This window comes from Heteronotia binoei, chromosome 9, assembly GCF_032191835.1.
Source record: "Heteronotia binoei isolate CCM8104 ecotype False Entrance Well chromosome 9, APGP_CSIRO_Hbin_v1, whole genome shotgun sequence".
Classification (NCBI taxonomy): domain Eukaryota; kingdom Metazoa; phylum Chordata; class Lepidosauria; order Squamata; family Gekkonidae; genus Heteronotia; species Heteronotia binoei.
Genome location: NC_083231.1, coordinates 60,742,962 through 60,763,194, shown reverse-complemented (window position 1 = coordinate 60,763,194; position 20,233 = coordinate 60,742,962). Strand labels below are relative to the sequence as shown.

The 20,233-nt window shown below is 41.6% G+C and overlaps 1 protein-coding gene across 6 annotated transcripts in view; it reads right to left on the bottom strand.

Annotated features, from left to right (window-relative positions):
• ZNF827 (zinc finger protein 827) overlaps window positions 1-20,233 on the bottom strand; it is a 205,797-nt gene that overhangs the window by 45,654 nt on the left and 139,910 nt on the right. For all 6 annotated transcript variants that reach the window (XM_060246687.1, XM_060246688.1, XM_060246682.1 and 3 more), the window contains exons 6-8: window positions 7,302-7,541; window positions 5,833-5,890; window positions 2,090-2,193 (exon numbers count right to left, since the gene is read on the bottom strand). In XM_060246687.1, the coding sequence (XP_060102670.1) occupies window positions 2,090-2,193; window positions 5,833-5,890; window positions 7,302-7,541 (402 nt within the window). The remainder of the gene's footprint in view (window positions 1-2,089; window positions 2,194-5,832; window positions 5,891-7,301; window positions 7,542-20,233) is intronic.

The following is a 20,233-nucleotide window of genomic DNA, read 5'->3' as shown; positions in this document are numbered from 1 at the left end:
AGAAAATACTTTACGAGTTATCAGTTTGTGCTGCCTGTGGAGCTCTTTATAATTCTGCTTTTCTGCTCTGAGTTTCAGTAGCACAGAGTCCTTGAATGTATCACTATGTTTTTTACTGTTGCAAAATTAAATTAATATCTATTCTAATTTACATGTGAATTCATTCCCCTGAAATTAGGAACAAGAATCAAATAAAGGAAATGTTCAGGTAGAAAAGAAATATCCTAACAGCCAGCACCGTTTTCACTTTTTAAAAAAAGCTGATAGCACTGCTGAACAAATAAAATGCTACTTAATTTAAAAAAGCACCAGCTCTGCATATGGTCTTCACCTCTTCATTGGAATTGCCATACCACTCACGTAAAGATCTTCTCTTACAAGATCCTTGAAAATCCCACAACAGGTATGAGAATGTAGAATTTCTCATGCTGAATTTTCAATTGGAATTACTATCAAGTTATAGTAGCATCTTAGATATTTGATAGGCACACTCTCTTTTTTGCTAAGAAAATTACAGATGGGGATCACTTCCTGCTTCTTCAATGTTAGAAAGAATAGAGCTGCAACAACATGTACAGGCTGATAAATATTTTAACTGCCACAAGGGATTCTAAAGAGCTATATAACAAGGCTATCTTTAAAATGTGGAAGACTTTGGCCATTCTGTTTGAAGAATCTGGATCTGGGCCATATTTTATTATATGGATTAAATTATGGCATGTTCATCTCCTTTCTAATGTAACCACAATGTGGTCAACTTTAGAAACATTCCAATTGTGCTGATGACACATCTGCTGAAGCTGCCACTTATTACTCCACTATTTGATTTAAATGCTAGTGCTTACGGCCAGAGCCATCCAGGCTACTAAAGACATACGCAGATTACATTTTAACATGTTGACAACAATAGTAAAATGCTTATCTACATAGATGATATTCTATCAATAGTATCAACACCAGAAAGTTTAATTTCAGTGCTTTTCAATTTGTTAAATGCTATTGAAAATAGTTTTAAATATATGGCAAACAGACCCAAAAGAGAAATTTCTAGATTGGAACAGAACATGTTTTAAAAGCCGCTTACAAAACTGGAAAACTGAAAATATAAAATGTTTTGTACATTATCTTGAGTACTTGGAATAATTTAAGGAAATGTAGGTTCTTATTTTACAAACTGAATAAATATTTTTAGAGGTTTAACCATCACCTTAAAAGCAATCTTTAGTGTATTATGACAAAATTGCAACTGGATTTGTATAGGTTGAGTCTGATGGATAAAGTAACAGTTACAAATGAATATTATTTCCAGATACCTGGCTTGGAATCAAAGGTTCTCTTGCATGTGAAAGAATCTTGTGCTCGCACAATTTCCATGGATTTTGCCTTGAGTTGCAGTCTCCCATGGTATGTTCCATGGTATTCCAAAGGACCCTCAACACTCTGAAATAGCTTGGGTGGGGGGAGGTTATCAGGGGGAGGTGAAAAAGATCTCAGTGGAACTCATGGTTCACTGGACCCAGTCATTATGGACTGAGCAATTTCTAACTGACATTTCATGGCATTTGTCTAGGCCAGGGAAGGCCAATGGTAGCTCTCCAGATTTTTTTTCCCTACAACCCCCATCAGCCCCAACCAGCATGGCCAATGGCTGGGGCTGATGGGAGTTGTAGGCAAAAAAAATCTGGAGAGCTACTGTTGGCCACCTCTGGTCTAGGCTCATGTACTGCTGATGATGAGAAAAAACTGCTTTAAAGTTTTTTTTTGGAATATGTGAAATATTCCAAATAAGTGAAATACTATTTTTCCTATCTGAAGAATCCCCACTCACACAGATGTTTTAAAAACTCCATCTTTGTAAGTTATGACTTTTACATATTTTGTTTGGAAAATACCTTAAACTAATTTTAAAAAGGCTTAAGGTTTTTATAGCCCTAAAAGCCATGACTTTTATAGATTTCATTTGGAAATTAAACACAGGATTATTTTTTTTATTCCAGCATTTGCACTGTTTCCACTTGGTGCACAAATCTGGGCCCTTTTAATCACAACACTTCAGTCTTATTATTAATAAAAAGATTATGTTCCATACCTGGTATTGGTGTCCTTCCATGAACAGCAGTCTCATTAGATAGGAGGTCTTTTGAGTTAGAAGTGAACGGTGATTGTCTAACTGTGTCTTCAGGGAAAAAAGGGCTAAAGAAGAAATAAGACAAGATAGTAACTAGGAAATCACTGGTTGTAATGAATAGTAGAATATACTTCTTTATTATGAGTTCATTGCTCAGTGTTGTACAGACAGCATGTTTTAAAATTTAGGATAAAAGCTGATTTCTTTGTTAACTGTTTGACTTATTTTTTCAGTCAATGTGAAAATAATACAAACTTCTGCAAAATGACTTTGGACGTCTACTGAATCCTGGATAAGTTATCTGTGCATCAAGCTATGTACCAAAATTTTAAAAGGTTTCTACAAATAAAAATTCTAATCCTATAATTTATAATTTTGTAGCCTAATTTACACACTGTTCCTTCTATTATTCATGAATAAACATTTTTTCCATGTGCTGAGCTTAGCTTTAGGAAAGCAGTATTGGAAAGAGGTGTTTTAAGGAAACATGCATGTTTTCACAGCCCCGTGGCATTTGTGCGAAGGAATTTTAGGACAAGGAATGGTATATCAAATTTTATTGGGTGCCACGTTGCGAAGTGCTCAGACTTCAAACATATGTGCCAGTAGCAGGCCCAGGCCAAGTTAAATCAGCTGGTGTGGATACAGTAAATGTCAGCATAAAGACTGACACATCCTGTTTGAATAGTTTTCTATAAGGAGGACATTTTTTCCTTAGTGAGAGGCTGATATTCTCAGTAACTGTATTTATCCCTGAGAAAGCTGACAGATCCTGCCTCAGTTCTTCTGCTGTCGGCTCATCTTTATTTCAGCCTCCATTAGTTAGCCAGGGAAGCCATTTTAAATAGTCACAGGGATGACTAGGAGCTCTAGTTCTATGAATGGAGAAGCTTATGTGCTTGTTTAGGCCACTTTATTTGTTGAACTAATTTGTACTTAGACCAAAATGCTTCCATTCACAGTCAACCCAGCAGCCAAACAACTGGGCATCTACATGATGAAGGATGTGTGACTCCAGCTCTAGTGATGATGTGAAGTGGTGGGAACAATATTTGAGAAATATTTTAAGATGGAATCTGAATAAAATATGTCATGAAATTAGGGTTGCCAAGTCCAATTCAAGAAATATCTGGGGACTTTGGGGGTGGAGCCAGGAGACATTAGGGGTGGAGCCAAGATCAAGGCTGTGACAAGCATAATTGAACTTCAAGGGAGTTCTGGCCATCACATTTAAAGGGACGGCACACCTTTTCAATTACTTCCTTCCATAGGAAATCATGAAGGATAGGGGCACCTTCTTTTGGGGCTCATAGAATTGGGCCCCCTAGTCCAATCTTTTTGAAACGTGGGGGGGTATTTTGGGGAGAGGCACTAGATGCTATACTGAAAATTTGGTGCCTCTACCAAAAAAAACAGCCCCCCCCAGAGCCCCAGAGACCCGCGGATCAATTCTCCATGATTTTCTATGGGAATAAATCTCCATAGGGAAAAACAGAGTTCCCAGCAGACATTTCCCTCCCCTCCCCCCGCTTTCTGATGACCCTGAAGCGGGGGGAGGGCCTCCAATCCGGGGGATCCCCTGCCCCCACCTGGGGATTGGCAATCCTACATGAAATAGAAGTACTACATATAGTTCAGATTTATTTGTATGGTGTATTTGAGAATTACGGAGGGATTTCAACCAAAGTCATGTTGTCTAGAGACTGGTATACCAATTATCTTCTATTAATATTTGGCACTGCTTGGTTGCTTGAATCTATTAAACCATGACATAATTCATCTTGCTTGTTCCAGCCATTTGTACTCTAAAATCTGGATTTAGCATTAAACCAGATTATAGTTAGTTGGGTGTAAGGGTAAGAAGACTTAGTTATTAATCAAACTCATGTGGTGGAAATGGTGAAATTGTTCTCGATGCCAGAAACTGAAGTTTTCAGCTAACAAGAACTGCCCAAGGAGACACAACATACTGGGCAAGTGTTTGGCTGTGTTGACTTCCCCCTCTCTTGCTTTCTAGAGAATTTCTTTCCTAAACAGTGTTGTTATTGTGTATACCTAGAAAGTACACAGCTTGAAGTGTATCATTGTTCAGTTATAACAGCAACTAAATAGACATTAGACCTTGAGTGACTGTAGCATTGCCTTGTTCTGATTAACACACATGAAAGTAACAAAAAGTAGTTTTTCAGCTTTTTCTGAGACTGGGAGAAGTGCTAGTAACATAGTGTGATACCTCAAAGGCAGGCATGAGATCAGAAAAATCACCACACTTCAGTCATTTCAATAGTCAACTATGGCACATGGCAGAGGTCAGTAGCAACTAAGTGGCTGAGACTGCAAATGTATGTGTCTACTGTGACTGTCTGTCACAGATGGTAGGCATGGAGAGTGCTGTTTAATTTCATGTCATTTTACAATTATTACTAGAATTGCCAGAAATTAGGGACTGGCCTCCTAGCAGCAGGTTTCAGCACCTAGCCCACACACTTGATGACTTCTTTTAACACCAGGGCCGGATCTAGGGAGGGGCAGAGGGGGGTGCTTGCCCCAGGCACTGACAGAGGGGGGGAGCCAAATTGGGTATGGAGTCCAGTGTATTCTGTGGGACCATAAGATAGAATGGCCCATAAGGGGGCACCCTCAAAAAACATGTAGATCCGGTCCTGTTTAACACTTATGTATGCCTCCTTGTGGTAATTAATACACACGTAAACTAGAGGCAGGAGGCAATAATCTGCTATGTAAATTGAAGGCATGAGGCCATTAATAACTTGAGTTATATTTATTGTTTAGTCATGATTAATTTCTACGTAATAAAAAAATGTCTCTTCAAAGCCACAAGTGTGACCAGTCATGGATACTGTATGTCATGATTCCTAGTGGTGTGTGAAAGAACTGTAATTAATACTACTATTCAAATGTGACATCTCCAAATCTTTCTCAATGACTCACCAGCCCCCACCCCATGACTCTCAAGGGTTGGGATTCTGGGACATGACTAATTACAACCCTATAGTTTATGATTACCTCAGGAATATATCAATTCCAATATTTTCATTTTTTTCTTTGCTTCCATTATACTTTAAGCTTGTTGATCAAATGGATTTTGAATCATGTGTCAAACCAAAATATATCAATCATGTTGATTTCAGGAAAGATTTGTTCTTAATTATTCCTTGGGAATCTATGGGACTTAAAAGTAGTTAACTTTGACTAGACTATGCCTTATATGATCTGCTACTGTTAATTAATTAAGTAATTGGGTTTTATGTTGCCTCCCCATTAACAGAATGCTCAAGACAACATACAGATAAAAACAAGAAAATTCAACATCATATAAAAATCAGATAGTTAATTACAAAATCAAAAATTTAGCACCCTCTCCCCATCCAGAACAAACATGTTTTCAAGTTGTGCCAATAGGCTTGGTGGAATAGGACCAGTCATACTTCTTGGGGGGGATAGGAGTTATGAAGTTTTGAGGGCAAATGAGGCAGCCTTACCACAAGATCCTGCCAGTCGCACTTCTGAAATGGTGCCTTCCTACAAAAATGCCTCCTCCACCAGGACATTCGCAGAACTCAACAACCAATACTCAGCAGAATTTTAAAGTAAAATTTATAATACACCAAAGCATGGATACACTAAGGTGTTACAATAGTCTATAATAGTCTATATCATGCTGTATCATAGATATTACTTACCTAGTTGTAGCTGTGATGGTGTTATCTTTAGAGTGATTGTGTTCTTTGCTTACCTTTTCTGCAGAAAAATAAACAATTGTTTTTAAAAATCAAAACCAACTAAAATTCCCACTTTCAGTTGTATTTTAAGAAGGGGAGAACCACTTTGTATGGATTTTATCATATTAATATTCAGTTATCCCCTCCAACTTCAAATTTGAATTACTTAAAAATATCAGTATATAGCCTTTTCATACTGTGGGTTAGCTTCCACTTAATTGGTGGAAGAGGAAGGGGCAATTTTTTCTGATGCTCTCTCCTTCTTCAAACATCTAACCTCCCCTGCTGTTCCCTGGGATTACCCCCCCCCCCATCCTACTGGAGTGGCATTTCAGGGGACGGTATTTGGAGCCACAGTGGGAATATGAAGACCGTTGAGTGCCACCGGTGAAAATCTTTCCATAAGCAGTAGTTTTCAGCATGACCCAAGACCACTTTCTCTGTATTTTTTTTAAAGCTGGGATGGCAACTTTTATGAGTTACCCATGCGATATTAGGAATTTTCTTGTGTGTGACTAGAAGTGGGTAATTATGCAGAATAAGATATCTAGGGAGACAGAACAAACTGATGCTAAGAGTCTATTCATATGTTACTTAGAATAGTACAAACTAACAAATTTTATTCTAGTACTATATATTAGTTTTACAATAGTGCAAACTGTGACTCATCTAGCGTTGCAGATAAGATGTACAGGACCCAGTTCATATATTACAGTAGAAATGTTGAAAAAAGAGAAAAAACCATGCTTCATTTTCTTGTTTCTAGATAATGCATTAATAGGTTTTTTAAAGAAAGCTGATTCCTTACAAAAATATTAATAATGAAACTCTATTTTTTATCTTTTAGGGTTAGTATAGCAAGCTGGAAGAAATGATTTAATTATTTTTCTAGAATACAAAAGAGAAATTTTCCACATTTAACTGAAATGCTTCAATCCAGGCATGACTTCTTTGTACCAACAGTTGCTAGAACAGAGAAAAGGACTTTATGATTATGCCTTTTCATCGGTAGCTACAGGATCAGTGAGGCTAGAAGGATGCTGTTGAACTTTTAAAAACAGAATAGAAAGGCACACAGAATGAACTGACACCATGCAGGTGGGCTTTACAAGAACTTTGGCCTACAGCACAGATCCAATATAAGCCTAGAGCCTGATCATAATGAAGTTTTCTCTCAAATACGTGCATTGGATAGTACCCTATGTCAGTTTTTAACAGGCAAGCATGTTTGTCATCTTGCCATCAATGGGCTTCAAAGGGCGTCAACATTGTTTAGGACTGCATCATAAATTTTTAACAGTGTGATCCTACTGAGTTTATGATCCCCTCATAATATGCTCTTAGGATTTCAGTGACAGATTAACACATATGGGTTCAGAATATTAAAGCCAGAAAAAAATGGAGAGTGTGTTTCTATGTGCTTTATTTACCTGACAATTGAAAAAGCAGCTCGGAAGCCATCTTCACCGATATATCTTGGCTGAAAAGATTTCTCTCAGGAAGTACTCGGCCTTCTGGTATCTTTTGTATATGTTCAGATATCTCTTGCCTGAGTAAAGTGCTATAACTGATGTTTTGGCTGGGTGAAACGGAGGCTTGGGAATCATGAATATCAACTTCCATTGGCTCTTCTTTAATATTTACTGTCTGTGATTCCTTGTAACTTTCAGCTGCAAATATGTAATTGAAAAAGAGACACCACATGATCACTTAATGGTTGGTGTATGTAAACTATTAAACTAAACTGAAGAGTAGAATATTATACTAGTTTTACATGAGTAATAATAGAACAAAGTTTGAGTGCAGTTGCACGTTTAAGACCAACAAAGCTTTATTCTGGATATAAGCTTTTGTTTGCATGAACACGCATTCAGAGAAGAAGCTTATACCCAGAATAAAACTTTGTTGGTCTTAAATGTGCCACTGCACTCAAACTACCCATCTGAATGAGTAGTAATAGTGTGTAACATTAATGGAAATACATACCACTGCAAACCATATGATCAGAAACATAACTAATTTCAAGGAAATGCCTAGCTACTTACGTTTCCATGGTTTTAGAATGGTTTAAAATTTTAAAACACAAATGCTGTAAGAGGGAGTCTGTATTTCTGACAAAAAAACAGTAAAAAATTTAGTACTGGGAATTCTTGGAGGCATAGAATGAAAAAAAATATCTTTACAGAAATTGAAAACGATATGTATTTTTCAATTTAAAAGTGTTGATTAACCTAAGAGGATTTGTTGGATCCTTTCCCTTAGACACTGGCAAGCGGCCTGTCAGAGTATATAGTAGTCTGAATCAGTATTCATGTGTGTTCAAACCTCATAAATGCTATTAATATTAAAAATAATAATGAACAATTCTGAGTCTCTTCTTTCTATTTTAAAATATTTTATACATGGAGATATTCTTTAAACTATAAACATCTGCTGAATTCTTCTGACTTGACTCACTTATCAGACCAAGTTACCCTCCTCTCTACTGGACTTCCCCAAAGAAGTTTTAAAAACCTTTGTTTTCAATCAAGAAATGAATGTAGAAGTCTGAAAAGCTATTTCTACAGTCTCACTGCACTTCATGGATGGTTCTGTTACTGAAAAAATGCTGTGGTTCTGAGATAGGTGGAATGACCATTTCCTTTTGAAGTATTCATTTTTATTTTCTTCAAAGAGAAGGTCAAAGGTTACACTTCAAGGAAACTTGACCCTGATACAAAATACTAGTAAAGCAGATGGTCTAATCTGAAATGCAATTTTACTTTAAAAATCTGCACTAGGGTCTGAGTTGAGATCTCTGTTAATGTTGTCAATTAAAAACGAACACTTAAAAGGAGGAAGTTAAGAAGAATCTTAAAATATGGAAGGGCAAGAGAGAAATGTGCACAGAGCTTTGTAAATCTTTTTAAGTATACCTGGCACTTTTGGGGGATCATTCTTCTATTCCTCATAGAAAGATGAATCCTGTTTGTTAGGGCTTACATCAAATAAGTGCTCCAGCCAGGGCGGCGGAGGGGGGAGAAACCTTGGGTCCACCAGTAAGGCATATATATTATTTGTTTTTTGTACTGCAATGTCTATTTTGCTACAATGTCTAGACCAAAAAACTCTGTTGTTCTAGGCATGGTGCAAAGCCAGTATCACTGAATGTTGAGAGATGGCACAGAGTCTTAAGCTTGTGCCTTATTATTTTTACTGAGTAATTCCAGAGCTTTGACTCTGTTGCTGATAATGACTCTCATTAGTGTCTTTGGGTATAAATTTGAGCTTTGTCAATTTTAGCTGCCATGACTTGTTCTCAAGGCCAAACAGCTGCAGACAGCTCAGCCCTATCCTATTACAGAGTTTACTGCTCAGTAGGAAAATTCTAATGTGAGTCTGACAGTACAAAGAAACTAGTATATATTTAGCTGCATGATTCTTTATTACGATAGCATTATTATTCACATTGGGTACTGTCCACATAAATCTGTATTTACTTACGTTTTGAGCAAATCAATTACATTTAACAAATGTCACTTTCAGTGACAGTGAGCCTACAAGTCTATATATATCTACTTGGGAGTAAGTCCTATGGGACACCGTGGCATTTACTTCTGAGTAAACCTGCATAGGATAAGGCTTTATACTACACTATGCTTTCGTCAGAGACCTCCAGGAAGCGCAAAATAGTTCTAAATACAAGTTTAAAAAAATTCAAAAGCACAATCAAATATAATAATACTGCAAACCAGAAACAAACTCATATAGGCTCAGGCACTCAAAATAATAACATCTTATTTAGCCTGCCAGTCAAACCTTCTTTGGGTGGCATGCATTACTTGGGGGTTAGCTCCTATGAACTGTAATTTGCTGGTGGAGGCAGATCTTTTCTACCTTTCCCTTCTCCAAAAAACTTCCTGTGATCCCCAAGAGGATGGTGCTGGGGGTAAGGAGCCAAATGTTACATCATTCAGAATGGGAGATATCATGTAAAAGAGTCATACTGTCATTAGGTCATCTCTCCAATGGCACAAATCAAAAGCCTACACATGCATAATCATCAGTTGTTGTTGATGAGGATGAAGAGGAGACTTGTTTAATTGCCCTTACTGGCCAAGGCCAGGCTCTGGACAATGTACAACAGATAAAACAATACGAATCAATAACATTCCAATTAAAATATTTTTAAAAGTTGAGCCAACAAAACTCTAAAAACTCATGATGGCATCCCACTAGTTCTCCTTCTGAACTATCAGAGCATATGGGGGAGGGGAGTAAAATTTCTTAAAGGTGGGTGGACAAAAAAGGAGAGAAAGGTGCCCGCCACTGCTGTTCTTAATTGAAACCCTGGCAGAACATCTCTGCCTTACAGGTCCTGCGAAATTGCATAAGCTGGGCCTGGATGTCACCTGGCAGAGAGCTCTACTAGGTTGGGACCAGAACAGAAGAAGTCCTGGCCCTAGCTGAGGACAGCCAGGCCTCCTTAGAGCCAGGGATCACCAGCAGATTACTACTAGAAGAGTGTAATGCTCGACCAGGGACATAGTTGAAGAAATTGTCCCACAGATTCATTGGTCCCAGTCCACTCAAGGCCTTAAATGTCATGGATAAGGTCAACTCAACCAAGCATTTACTGGTCTCCAAAGTAAAGCATGATCTTTAGGTTGACAACAGCACAGGGCTCTTTTTCTAGCAGGAGCTCCTCTGCATATTAGGCCATGCCCCCCAATGTAGCCAATCCTCCAAGAGCTTAGAGAGCGCTTAGTATAGGGCCTACTGTAAGCTCTAGGACAGGAGCGAGAAACCCTTTTTCTGCCAAGGGCATATTAGGCCACACCCCGATATTAGCATATTATCAGCCTGACAGGAGTGTGGGGGGGGAGCAAGGGGCACTTTGATGGGCCGCTCCCTTTTCCGTCAGATGAAATTCCAGGAGACCCAAGACGAGAGTGAAATCCTCCCTGGCTGTAGGAGGGAAGGCTCTTGAATGCTTGTCACTCAACTCCCCCAAGGCCTCACCCCACCCCAGTCCAAGACGGGTCCATGGGCAGTCATTCGCATCAAGGGACTTCTCGCCAGGTGCTTTGCCCCGCCATTCATGACCCAAGGAAAGGAGGCACTGGCTTCCAGGGCAAAGGAGTGACTGCGAGTAGGCCTATCTGGTCACAAGGCTGGCACAGCCTTCAGCCAGGGATTGCTGCTGGCTGGGTGGGGAGGCCGGTGCGCAGCCCGGAGATCACTGTTGGCTGGGCGGGGAGGCCGATGCGCAGCCCGCAGATTGCCGCCGGCTGGGCAGAGAGGTTGGCATGCAGCCCGGCCCAGAAATTGCCTCCGGCTGGGTGGGGAGGTCAGCGCACAGCCTGGCCCAGAGATTGCTGCCAGCTGGACAGGGAGGCCGGCCTCTCCGCCCAGCCAGTGGTAATCTCCAGACTGCGCGCCAGCCTCCCCGGGCCCAGCTGGCCGGTGGGAATTGCAGCGCGCCTGGGCCAGGGATCACCACCAGCCAGCTGGGAATGGGGAGGCTGGTGTGCAGCCCTGCGATTGCTGCTGGCCAGCTGGGCCCAGGAGGCTGGCTGCACAGCATGGCCCAGTGATCCCCACAGGCCAGCTGGGCCTGGGGAGGCTGCTGCGGGCTGGAGGCTCCCCACCCCTGCGTTTACGGCCCGTGGACTGGAGATTCCCCACCCCTGCTCTAGGAGGATTGGCTACATCAGGGGGGCAAAGGAGCTCCTGCTACAAAAAGAGCCCTGACAACAGGTAACATGAAATTTTTATATCTAATCAATTATCATTTGTGGATTGATTCACACATGCACATATTTGCCTGATTGCACATGCATGTGTGAACAAGGCTTAAAGATGACTACCACTGTTCCCAATGAGCACAGTGAGGAAACAGAATCCACCAGCTGCTCAATAATATTGCTCTTGTAATTAAAATGTCATTGATTTTCTAGGTCCAGTTGAATTTTGGGTTTTTTAAAATTAACTTTAATTTTTTAAGTCAACAAATCTGTTGCAACACCCAGGGGTATAACCAGGGGACTTACAGTCAGAAGAAGAAGAAATATTTCATGCCACCATTATCCTTTAACCTGACATTGTGAAGTAATAGTGATGATAGGTGATTTGCCTTGTGAAAATTTAAAAGTCAGAAGTTTAGGGGAGAAGCTGCGTATCATGATTTCTTTTTTAAATAGAAAAAATGAATCATTATTTCAGCTTGGGGAGTGACTTGTGCTTTTATTATGAGAAAAGAAGCTAACAGATAAAGCAACACCTTCATTTGTTTTACTGTTACTGTGTGCCATGAAGCTGTCCATCCATGTTGCCGACACTTTACAACCTTGTGACCTGGTTTCAAGGCTGTTCGAAAGAGGTCAAATGCTAACATATCAGTTCCCTGTCCTCCTCCTGCTTGACAACAGGTGATAGGCTGTAAAGCAACCAATTAATCTCACTGACTTCAAACAATGGAGACAGACACTTTTGTGCTACCAGTAGCCCAAGAGACATCTTCTCCCTTCTTCCTGAAGAGACAGGAAGTAATGAGAGAAAACAAAAAGTGTGTGTATGCATGCCATGGGTTGTGACAGGAAGTGTAACGCTGGGCACATCCATCTACAGAGAATCTGTTAAAAAGAGCAAAGTAATTTGCAAAAAATCTACTATAGATATACATACGGTGTACTCACATGTATATGCACACAAACTGCCAGTTTTTCAGTCACAATTCTAACAATCAAAAGTTCTGTTCTGTCTTCTACTACACAACCTGGGTATATGTAAATTCTATCACATGACCGTCAGTGGATTAAACTAAATATGGATTGTACTGCTGGAGCTTTAACTTAATGTTTTTGATTGCACAAGGTTAACAACTACCCAGATATGTGAAACACAGGATTTCTGGGGAGAGTGAAACTTGAGGGACGCCCCAGTACTTAGCATAAACAATTATTAATAAATGAAACTGTGAATAGCTCAGTGGATGAAGGACATAACACAAATGAGTCCTATTTTACAAATAAAATTTTCTATACAATAAGAATGTATAGATTGCATGCATGCGGTCACACATGACAAGTGCAAACATGTCTATTTAGTTCAGCACCTATACAAATGGTGGCAAGTAATGGTTAGCTGTGCAAGTACATGCAGCTACACAGATACATGCGTATTCATTGTATGTGACAGCGCAGAAAAGCAATCAATGGAAGAAATAGCTGTATGTGAAGAAGCCCATAATCTTATCTGTGAAATGATGAGACATTTAGATAGCTTTGGAACCCTACTGTTTTCTCTGTTTTAACTTCAGCTCTCCATCACTTCACCTCTACCTCAATTAAGCTAGTATCATACTAACATGCCACTTTCATTCATTTCCATTTTTATTCTCACCCATCTGCTAAATGTCAAACTAAGGCACATATTTTCTGCAAAGGACGTAATCTTTAAGAGCATGCCTTGTGATAAATGGCACAGCTTCCATCTAACGCCACTGCCTTTGTACATGATTTTAGAATAAACATCTTACATTTTCATCCTGAATGGAATCTAGTTCATAAAAGTACTGTAATATGTTAAAGTTAATAATTAAATAGTGAATCCAATTGACCCGCAGCCTAATTCTATGTATATTTATTCAGAAACAAGACCTACTGAGCTTAATGGGCACGAACCAGCTCACAAATTTATTATTATTATTACAAATTAAGTTTTGTGACTAATTTTGGTGGTTCATGGTTTGCAAACTGAAGTTGGTGGCAAGTCAACCATCACAAAATTTCCATGAACTTCCAAGCAGTTCATGGAGGTCTGCTGCAGTTTGTGAACGGATACATTTCCAGACAGTCTCCATGCAATCTATATGTTTACCAAACTTCAACGCAACCGGGGGGGGGAGGGCAGGAATTATCCAGCCTTGAAAACATCAACAGAGCCCTCCAAAGCTTAACAGGACTTCCCCTATGCTCCTGTCAGTTTCAAACTAATCTTGTCAGTTTCAAGACAGTTATTTGCCCTTTGTGTTCCCTTCCCACTTTCTGGCACAGAGCTTGCAAAATTTACCACCACCATCCCGCCTGGGACTGTGCTTCCAGAGGACTCCTTTTCAGCGTGCAATGCCAGTGGCACTGGGTTCTGCTGGGCATTGTGAACATTATAACTGGTTGTGCTAGGCTTTCAAAATCCCCACACACTTGGATTTCTTGTGACAATGTGCTTTGAGATCAGTCCTGTTGAGCTGGCATTGCCACAGTGGCACTGGGTTCTGCTGGGCATTCTATACACTGAACTGGTTGCACTGGGCTTGCAACCCCCCAGTGCTTGGATAATGATTCTGTACTTCACACTAGTCCTATTGAGCTGGCATTGCCACAATGGCACTGGATTCTGCTGGGCACTCTATACATTGCACTGGTTCTAATGGGCTTGCAAAAATGCCCCCCTCAGTTTCTACTGCAGAGATTTCTCTGCTTGACCTTGGTCCAGTTGGGTTTGCAGTGCCATGGAGGCACTAGTTCTGCTGGGCACCTGCACTGGTTCGGCTGGACTTGCAAAAATGCCCCCCACCTTCTCAGTTTCTACTGCAGAGATTTTCTGGGATTTTGATTTTGCTCTGCTGGGCTTCTATTGCCCTTGCTTTTTTATTTTTGCTTTTTTCCTCCCTTCCATTGGAAACAATGGAAGAGGGGGGCACCTTCTTTTGGGGAATGTAACTTGGACCTTTTGAACCCACTCCTCACCAAATTTGGAGGGCAGACAGAGGATAGTCAACTAAAGATCCTCTGAGAGTTTGGTGTCTCTAGCAAGCCGGCGGGGGGGGGGGGAGAATTCTACTGCACCACAATCTTTCCAGTTCATTTGGCCCCTAAAAGTTTGTGATGGTTTGCAGTTTGCGAACTGAGCATGCCATGAACCACAATCCAAACTGAACTTTCCCAGTCCATTCCCATCCCTATGTAGGACTGTACCTTATTGATTTTAATATTTTTCATCTTCCAGGTTTCAAGATGAGATGTTTAGCTGGGTTTAAAACATGACTTTATAGTAAAAATGGGTCTAATAAGACACTTATGGGTCTAATAAGAACCAAAATGTTCTTTTGGCCTTTCCATGACAAATACTGACTCTAAAACTTCGCACAAAACACTGAAAAAAATCCCCACTATTTATAAGCAGATTTATTTCAACATTAAACAGGCATTTATTTTCTCAGGTTAGAAATACTGAAATATATTTTTCTACCTATCAGTTTTGTTTCCCATGATTGTCTCTCAACAGTGTTGAGGGTGAAAGGCAACCCCTTCAAATGGTGTGCATTAAGAATTAACTTGGCTCTTCAACGGTATGCGCTGGGTATCTTTATCTATGAAAATCTCAGATAACGGAGAGAACAAATGTGTTCCTCAGATGTCTGACCTCTAGAGTTCCGGCATTGGACTCCAAATTTAGGTGCAAGAGTCAAGATGACCTTCTCTGCTCTGCCTTTCTTTCAAAACATTCCTTCTATTTCTGTTTCTGCTTCATGCACAGTTTAATCCTCTGCTCTGCTAACACTTCTAGCTGGCAGGCACGGACATGACCTGGGGAGAGGCAACCAGTAATAACATCATGAGATCCTTGGACTTTTACATCCTGAGCCAGGAGTCACTTCAACACACCTAAGACCTGATTTACATATGCAGCACAATGAATGGCAGATTTCTGAGATGGCAGAATAGAGTGTACCACTTCAGACTGAAAAGAGGCAGATCAGGATTTTGAAGTCTGAGAACAGACGGGCATTCTGGGGCGGCTTGGAGGCATCCCAGAGCCTCCAGACGGTCTCCAGCGAAGCGGCCCCATCCCATCTGTGAGGCGGCTGGGTGCCTCCACATGCGAAGGCACCCTAGAAGCTGGATTCCCTTTTTTTCCCTTGGGGGAGGGGCAAGGGATTGATTTAATTAAAAAAGAACGGAACAGCTTGGGGTGGTTTGGCAGCTCCAGACCTCCAAGTCGCCTCACGTGTGCCCTTCCCCATTCAGACAGCAATCTGGCGACTGACGACTGGCTCAAATATTTGTGACCACTTTCAAAGTGGTAGCTATTTGAGCCGGGTGGAGCAGCCTGAAGGACGGGGTGAGTGTGGGATGGGGATGGCCGGCAGATGTTGCCGTCTGCAGGGTTTTTGGGGGCCGACTTCAGAGGCATCTCTGAGTCGGCCCAAAGTGCCGGTCTATTATCAGCCATAATGTTCTACTATGTTATAAAAATCCTCTATACATTAAAAAAACCCCTAGTACTAGTATGAAGTACCCTAGAATCTTTCACCCTGATGATTGGGAAGGGGTTAACTTACAAGAGTGTTTATATGGAGGAGGACTGAAAAATACCATACCTCAGGTGCAGCCTGAAGTGGTACAGTCCTCTCTGTTACCTCAGAGAGGTAGGCTGTTGTGTGCTTAGACCATATTTAAGAGTTATTTTCTCAGTAACTGGCAGCGTACTGTTTCTTTCAAAGAAGTCAAGGAAGTCATTAGGTCTGCTCTACACATACAGCCGAACAAGGTGGTAGATGATTGAAGTAATAGTAGAATTATAGATGGTACCCACTTCCAAATGTTTCCAGATGTAGCTTTCCCCAAAATTCAAAGTAGAAGCATATGCTAAAGCTGTATTTATTAAATACAAAGCATTTCACAAAGAGGATCCCATGCCTCCACTTATAGATTTGCCAGCTGCCCGGAGAAAAAGGCTTAGTTGAATATTTACCATATTGTCCCTGCCTGTATCTCCACATCATTTGATATACTACTGTCATTGCTCTATATCAATAATTCACAATGGGATTTTCCCATGTGAACAAGACAATCTAGGAGGTGACTGATTGCTACGATGCAATAATAGCACAGTATCCAATGGTGTGTAGATATAGCTGTCATTAAAAGCTTCAGCTGTCCATGTCTACACATTAAGCCTCTGTTCAAAGGACAAGAGAGTTTTCTCCAGGCCTGTTAGCAACCCAAACTCTGAAGTACTACAATCCATTCTACTGCTTCTGAATTTTACCGTAACATTCCACTGTATGTGTATATTAGGTCATTTTCACAGTTAATCTAATGTGAATGCTGATGACATCTTAATCTGGAGCTCTATAATAGGAATGACTAATCGTACTGGTTACTTGGCAGGCTGTTCTTACTGGTTCAGTAACCAATGGTGGCACTAAATAAGGACTCCTGACAAGAGTGACCTAGGCTGTCTTTCTCATTTCCCCTCAGTATGGGCAACTGCTCTGCCTCTAAGTAGCTGCTACCATAGAGTGAGGTGAAGCCAGAGCAATCTTGAGCCTTTGTGGTCATCAACCACCAAGTCAAGGTCTGACTCTGTAAACTGTGCAACTGAACAACAACAACAAGTCAGCAGTATTACTTCAGAGCGCTAGTGAAAGCTTACGTTTTTTGTACATTTTCTGCATTAATAATTCCTTGTCAATTGAAAACTGCAACATGCAAAGAGCTAGGATATGTTTTCCCCAACATCCTTCTAGAATTTTTTATATTGGGCATTATAAAAAATGTGATTCTCCTCACCTATACACCTGTGTAAACTTATGTAAAATTTAAATGCCACCTTTTGCTGGTGTACTGACAGCATGTCAGCTTGTCACATCTAGCTACTTTGCATGGGTTGCAAATTGTGCAAAATAAAAATCTAACGAAGTTATTTGCCTCACCAGTGTAATGTTTAAACTGGATCTTAATAAACTCAAGTGCCACCATTTACCTAGTGCCTAAAGTTCTAATCATTCCAGTTTGACTTTACGTACATAGTAACAAGTGTCCTTAGGCTTCCCAACCCTCCCGCCCTGGCGGGGGACCCCAGGAATTCCACCCTTTTCCCCCGCTCCCCCCCAAAATGGAAGCGGGGGGAGAGGGGGGAAACGGCGCCGGGGAGCATGGCGAGTCGTCCGGAGGCCGCCGTGCCGCACCGCTGCCGCCCCCTCCCCGCCCACCGCAGTTGCTCCTCCGAGATGGGCCCAAGCTGAGCCCATCTCGGAGGAGCAGCCAAAAGATGGCAGCAGCGCAGGGGAGGGCGAGGCAGGCCAGGAGCATGGCGAGCCGCGAATCCGGGCCCTTCTAGGACCCGGACTTGCGGCTCACCACCCCCCAGCCCGCCTCCACCCCCCTCCGCTTCCACCCCAGAAGCGGAGCGGGCGAGGCCGCCGCGCCCCTGCCGCCTCTTCTCCGCTCGCCGTGGCTGCTCCTCCGAGATAGGCTCAGGCTGAGCCCATCTCGGAGGAGCAGCCACGGCGAGCAGAGAAGAGGCCGCCGCGCCGCTGCCGCCTCTTCTCCGCTCGCTGTGGCTGCTCCTCCGAGATGGGCTCAGGCTGAGCCCATCTCGGAGGAGCAGCACGGCGAGCGGAGAAGAGGCGGCAGCTGCGGGGCAGCTCGCCACGCTCCCCGGCGCCGTTTCCCCCCCTCCCCCTAGCTCCACCCCAGTGTCTCCTGGCTCCACCCCCAAAGTCTTCTGGCTCTACCCCCAAAGTCCCCAGATATTTTTGGGGTTCGACTTGGCAACCCTAAGTGTCCTGTAAATCTCAATAGTCTAGAATGATTCTCCATGCACTGGAGGTGTAATGAACTTGTTTAAGGAACCAGCTTTAGTAAAGATTACCAGCAGAGTCTACCCTCAATTTAGAACAAGCTACACTCATATGTGCAACAGCAATACCCACTGGTACAAATGGTTAAATAACCAACCTATAACAAAATGCTTAGGAAAGCACATAATCTATTAACTAAAAAGTTTCTGGGTGTGTCTTCCTGCTCAAATTCTGATAACTGAGACTTGGGGTTCAGGACATCTTGCTAGGTCCAAAGTCTCTGCTATGGACACACAGTTTTTGCCTGTAGTATGATATCAGCATTTCCCTGACAATTCCTCCTCAAAGACTGGATTGCCTTTCAGATGGTCCCAGGACCTGCAGTGACACATCCACCAAGTCTTCTTCTTTTGTATTCTCTTGAATATGTTGCTCATTTTTTTCCATTGCTCCTCTTTCTTTTCTTTCAGGTCTCTGTGTACTACAAAGTGGCAAGATGGCCTTTATTTATCAACAGGCATAGGCTGCTCAATTTCTTAACCACTGCATAAGGTCCCTACAAAACAGCACACATTTTGGGGGGTTTTCTAGGCCATGTTTTCCCGTTGCACAGCCACATTTTCTTCTTTTCCTAAATTAGAATATAGGTCATATTGCCCCTAGGAATAGAACTGCTAGGCCAACTGGCAGAAGAGTTGGGACATGGGGATGTGTTGCATGTGACATCAGCAATGTCATCAATGTCGCTATATCACTTCCAGGGAAAATCTGGAAGTGATATCAGATACCTCTAGGGATCACTGGAAACCGTATGGTAACATCATCTTGCCTTCAGGGATGTCCACAGATCGTTCTCCTGTGGCACCTTTGAATCAGGTGGTTGGAGGGGCATCACAGACGTGGCACTGCCATAGGAAGACCCTGGAGGGGTTTTTCGTCGGCATGGGACTTTTGCAGGGAGCTAGGGGTACAGCGGCAGCTTCTCCTGTGCTTCTTGCATGTCCCGAGGCTCTGCCGCCATGATAGCTGGTGCAGCAGCAGAAAAAGATGAATGCCTAACTGCTTTCTTTCACTCTTCTCAGTAAGCCTTTGTTGTATCACATTTCTACTTCTAACGTGACAATTCTACTTGGCAAGTAAGTAAGCTTCCAATACCACTGGATGGGTCGTTTTGCATAACAACGAGCGGCTGGCTCAAAGGAAGGGATAGAGACTGATTATATGCCTACTCCTCTTGCAAATGAGGCCTCAAAAAGTCTATGAGCAATCTTAAGTATTGGTAATTACTTGAATTGGACTGAATATAAATACTTAAATCGACCCGGATTATAATTGGATATATGTTAAAGAGACTATTATTTGACTGCAATATGATCTGAACACAAATGAGATATATTCTAGAGAGATCAGTTCCTGTCGTTTGACTGCAATTGAAATGATAACATTTGAAATCTCAGCTGGAGCTGATTTGAAATGACGATTTAACTGGATCTTTAAGCTACTTTTCAACTTGAATTAAGAGACTGAGTTTGCTGACAGAGAAAAATGGCACTGCCATGCGAAATGTCTTCTAAAAAACGATACCTTATGGAATATCACTTCTCTGAAACAGGATCTTGGCTCATTAATGCAGCTAATTAGAAAGCAAATGGAAGCTTTTATGCTGAAAGCTAGCAAACTTTCAAATCTATAGGAGCTGAGTGCTAAAGAGATTCTGATGACATCTGCGGAATTAGAATGGGAAAGTGATCCGCTCCGAAACGAACAAAAGAAAACCAAGATGGCGCAGTT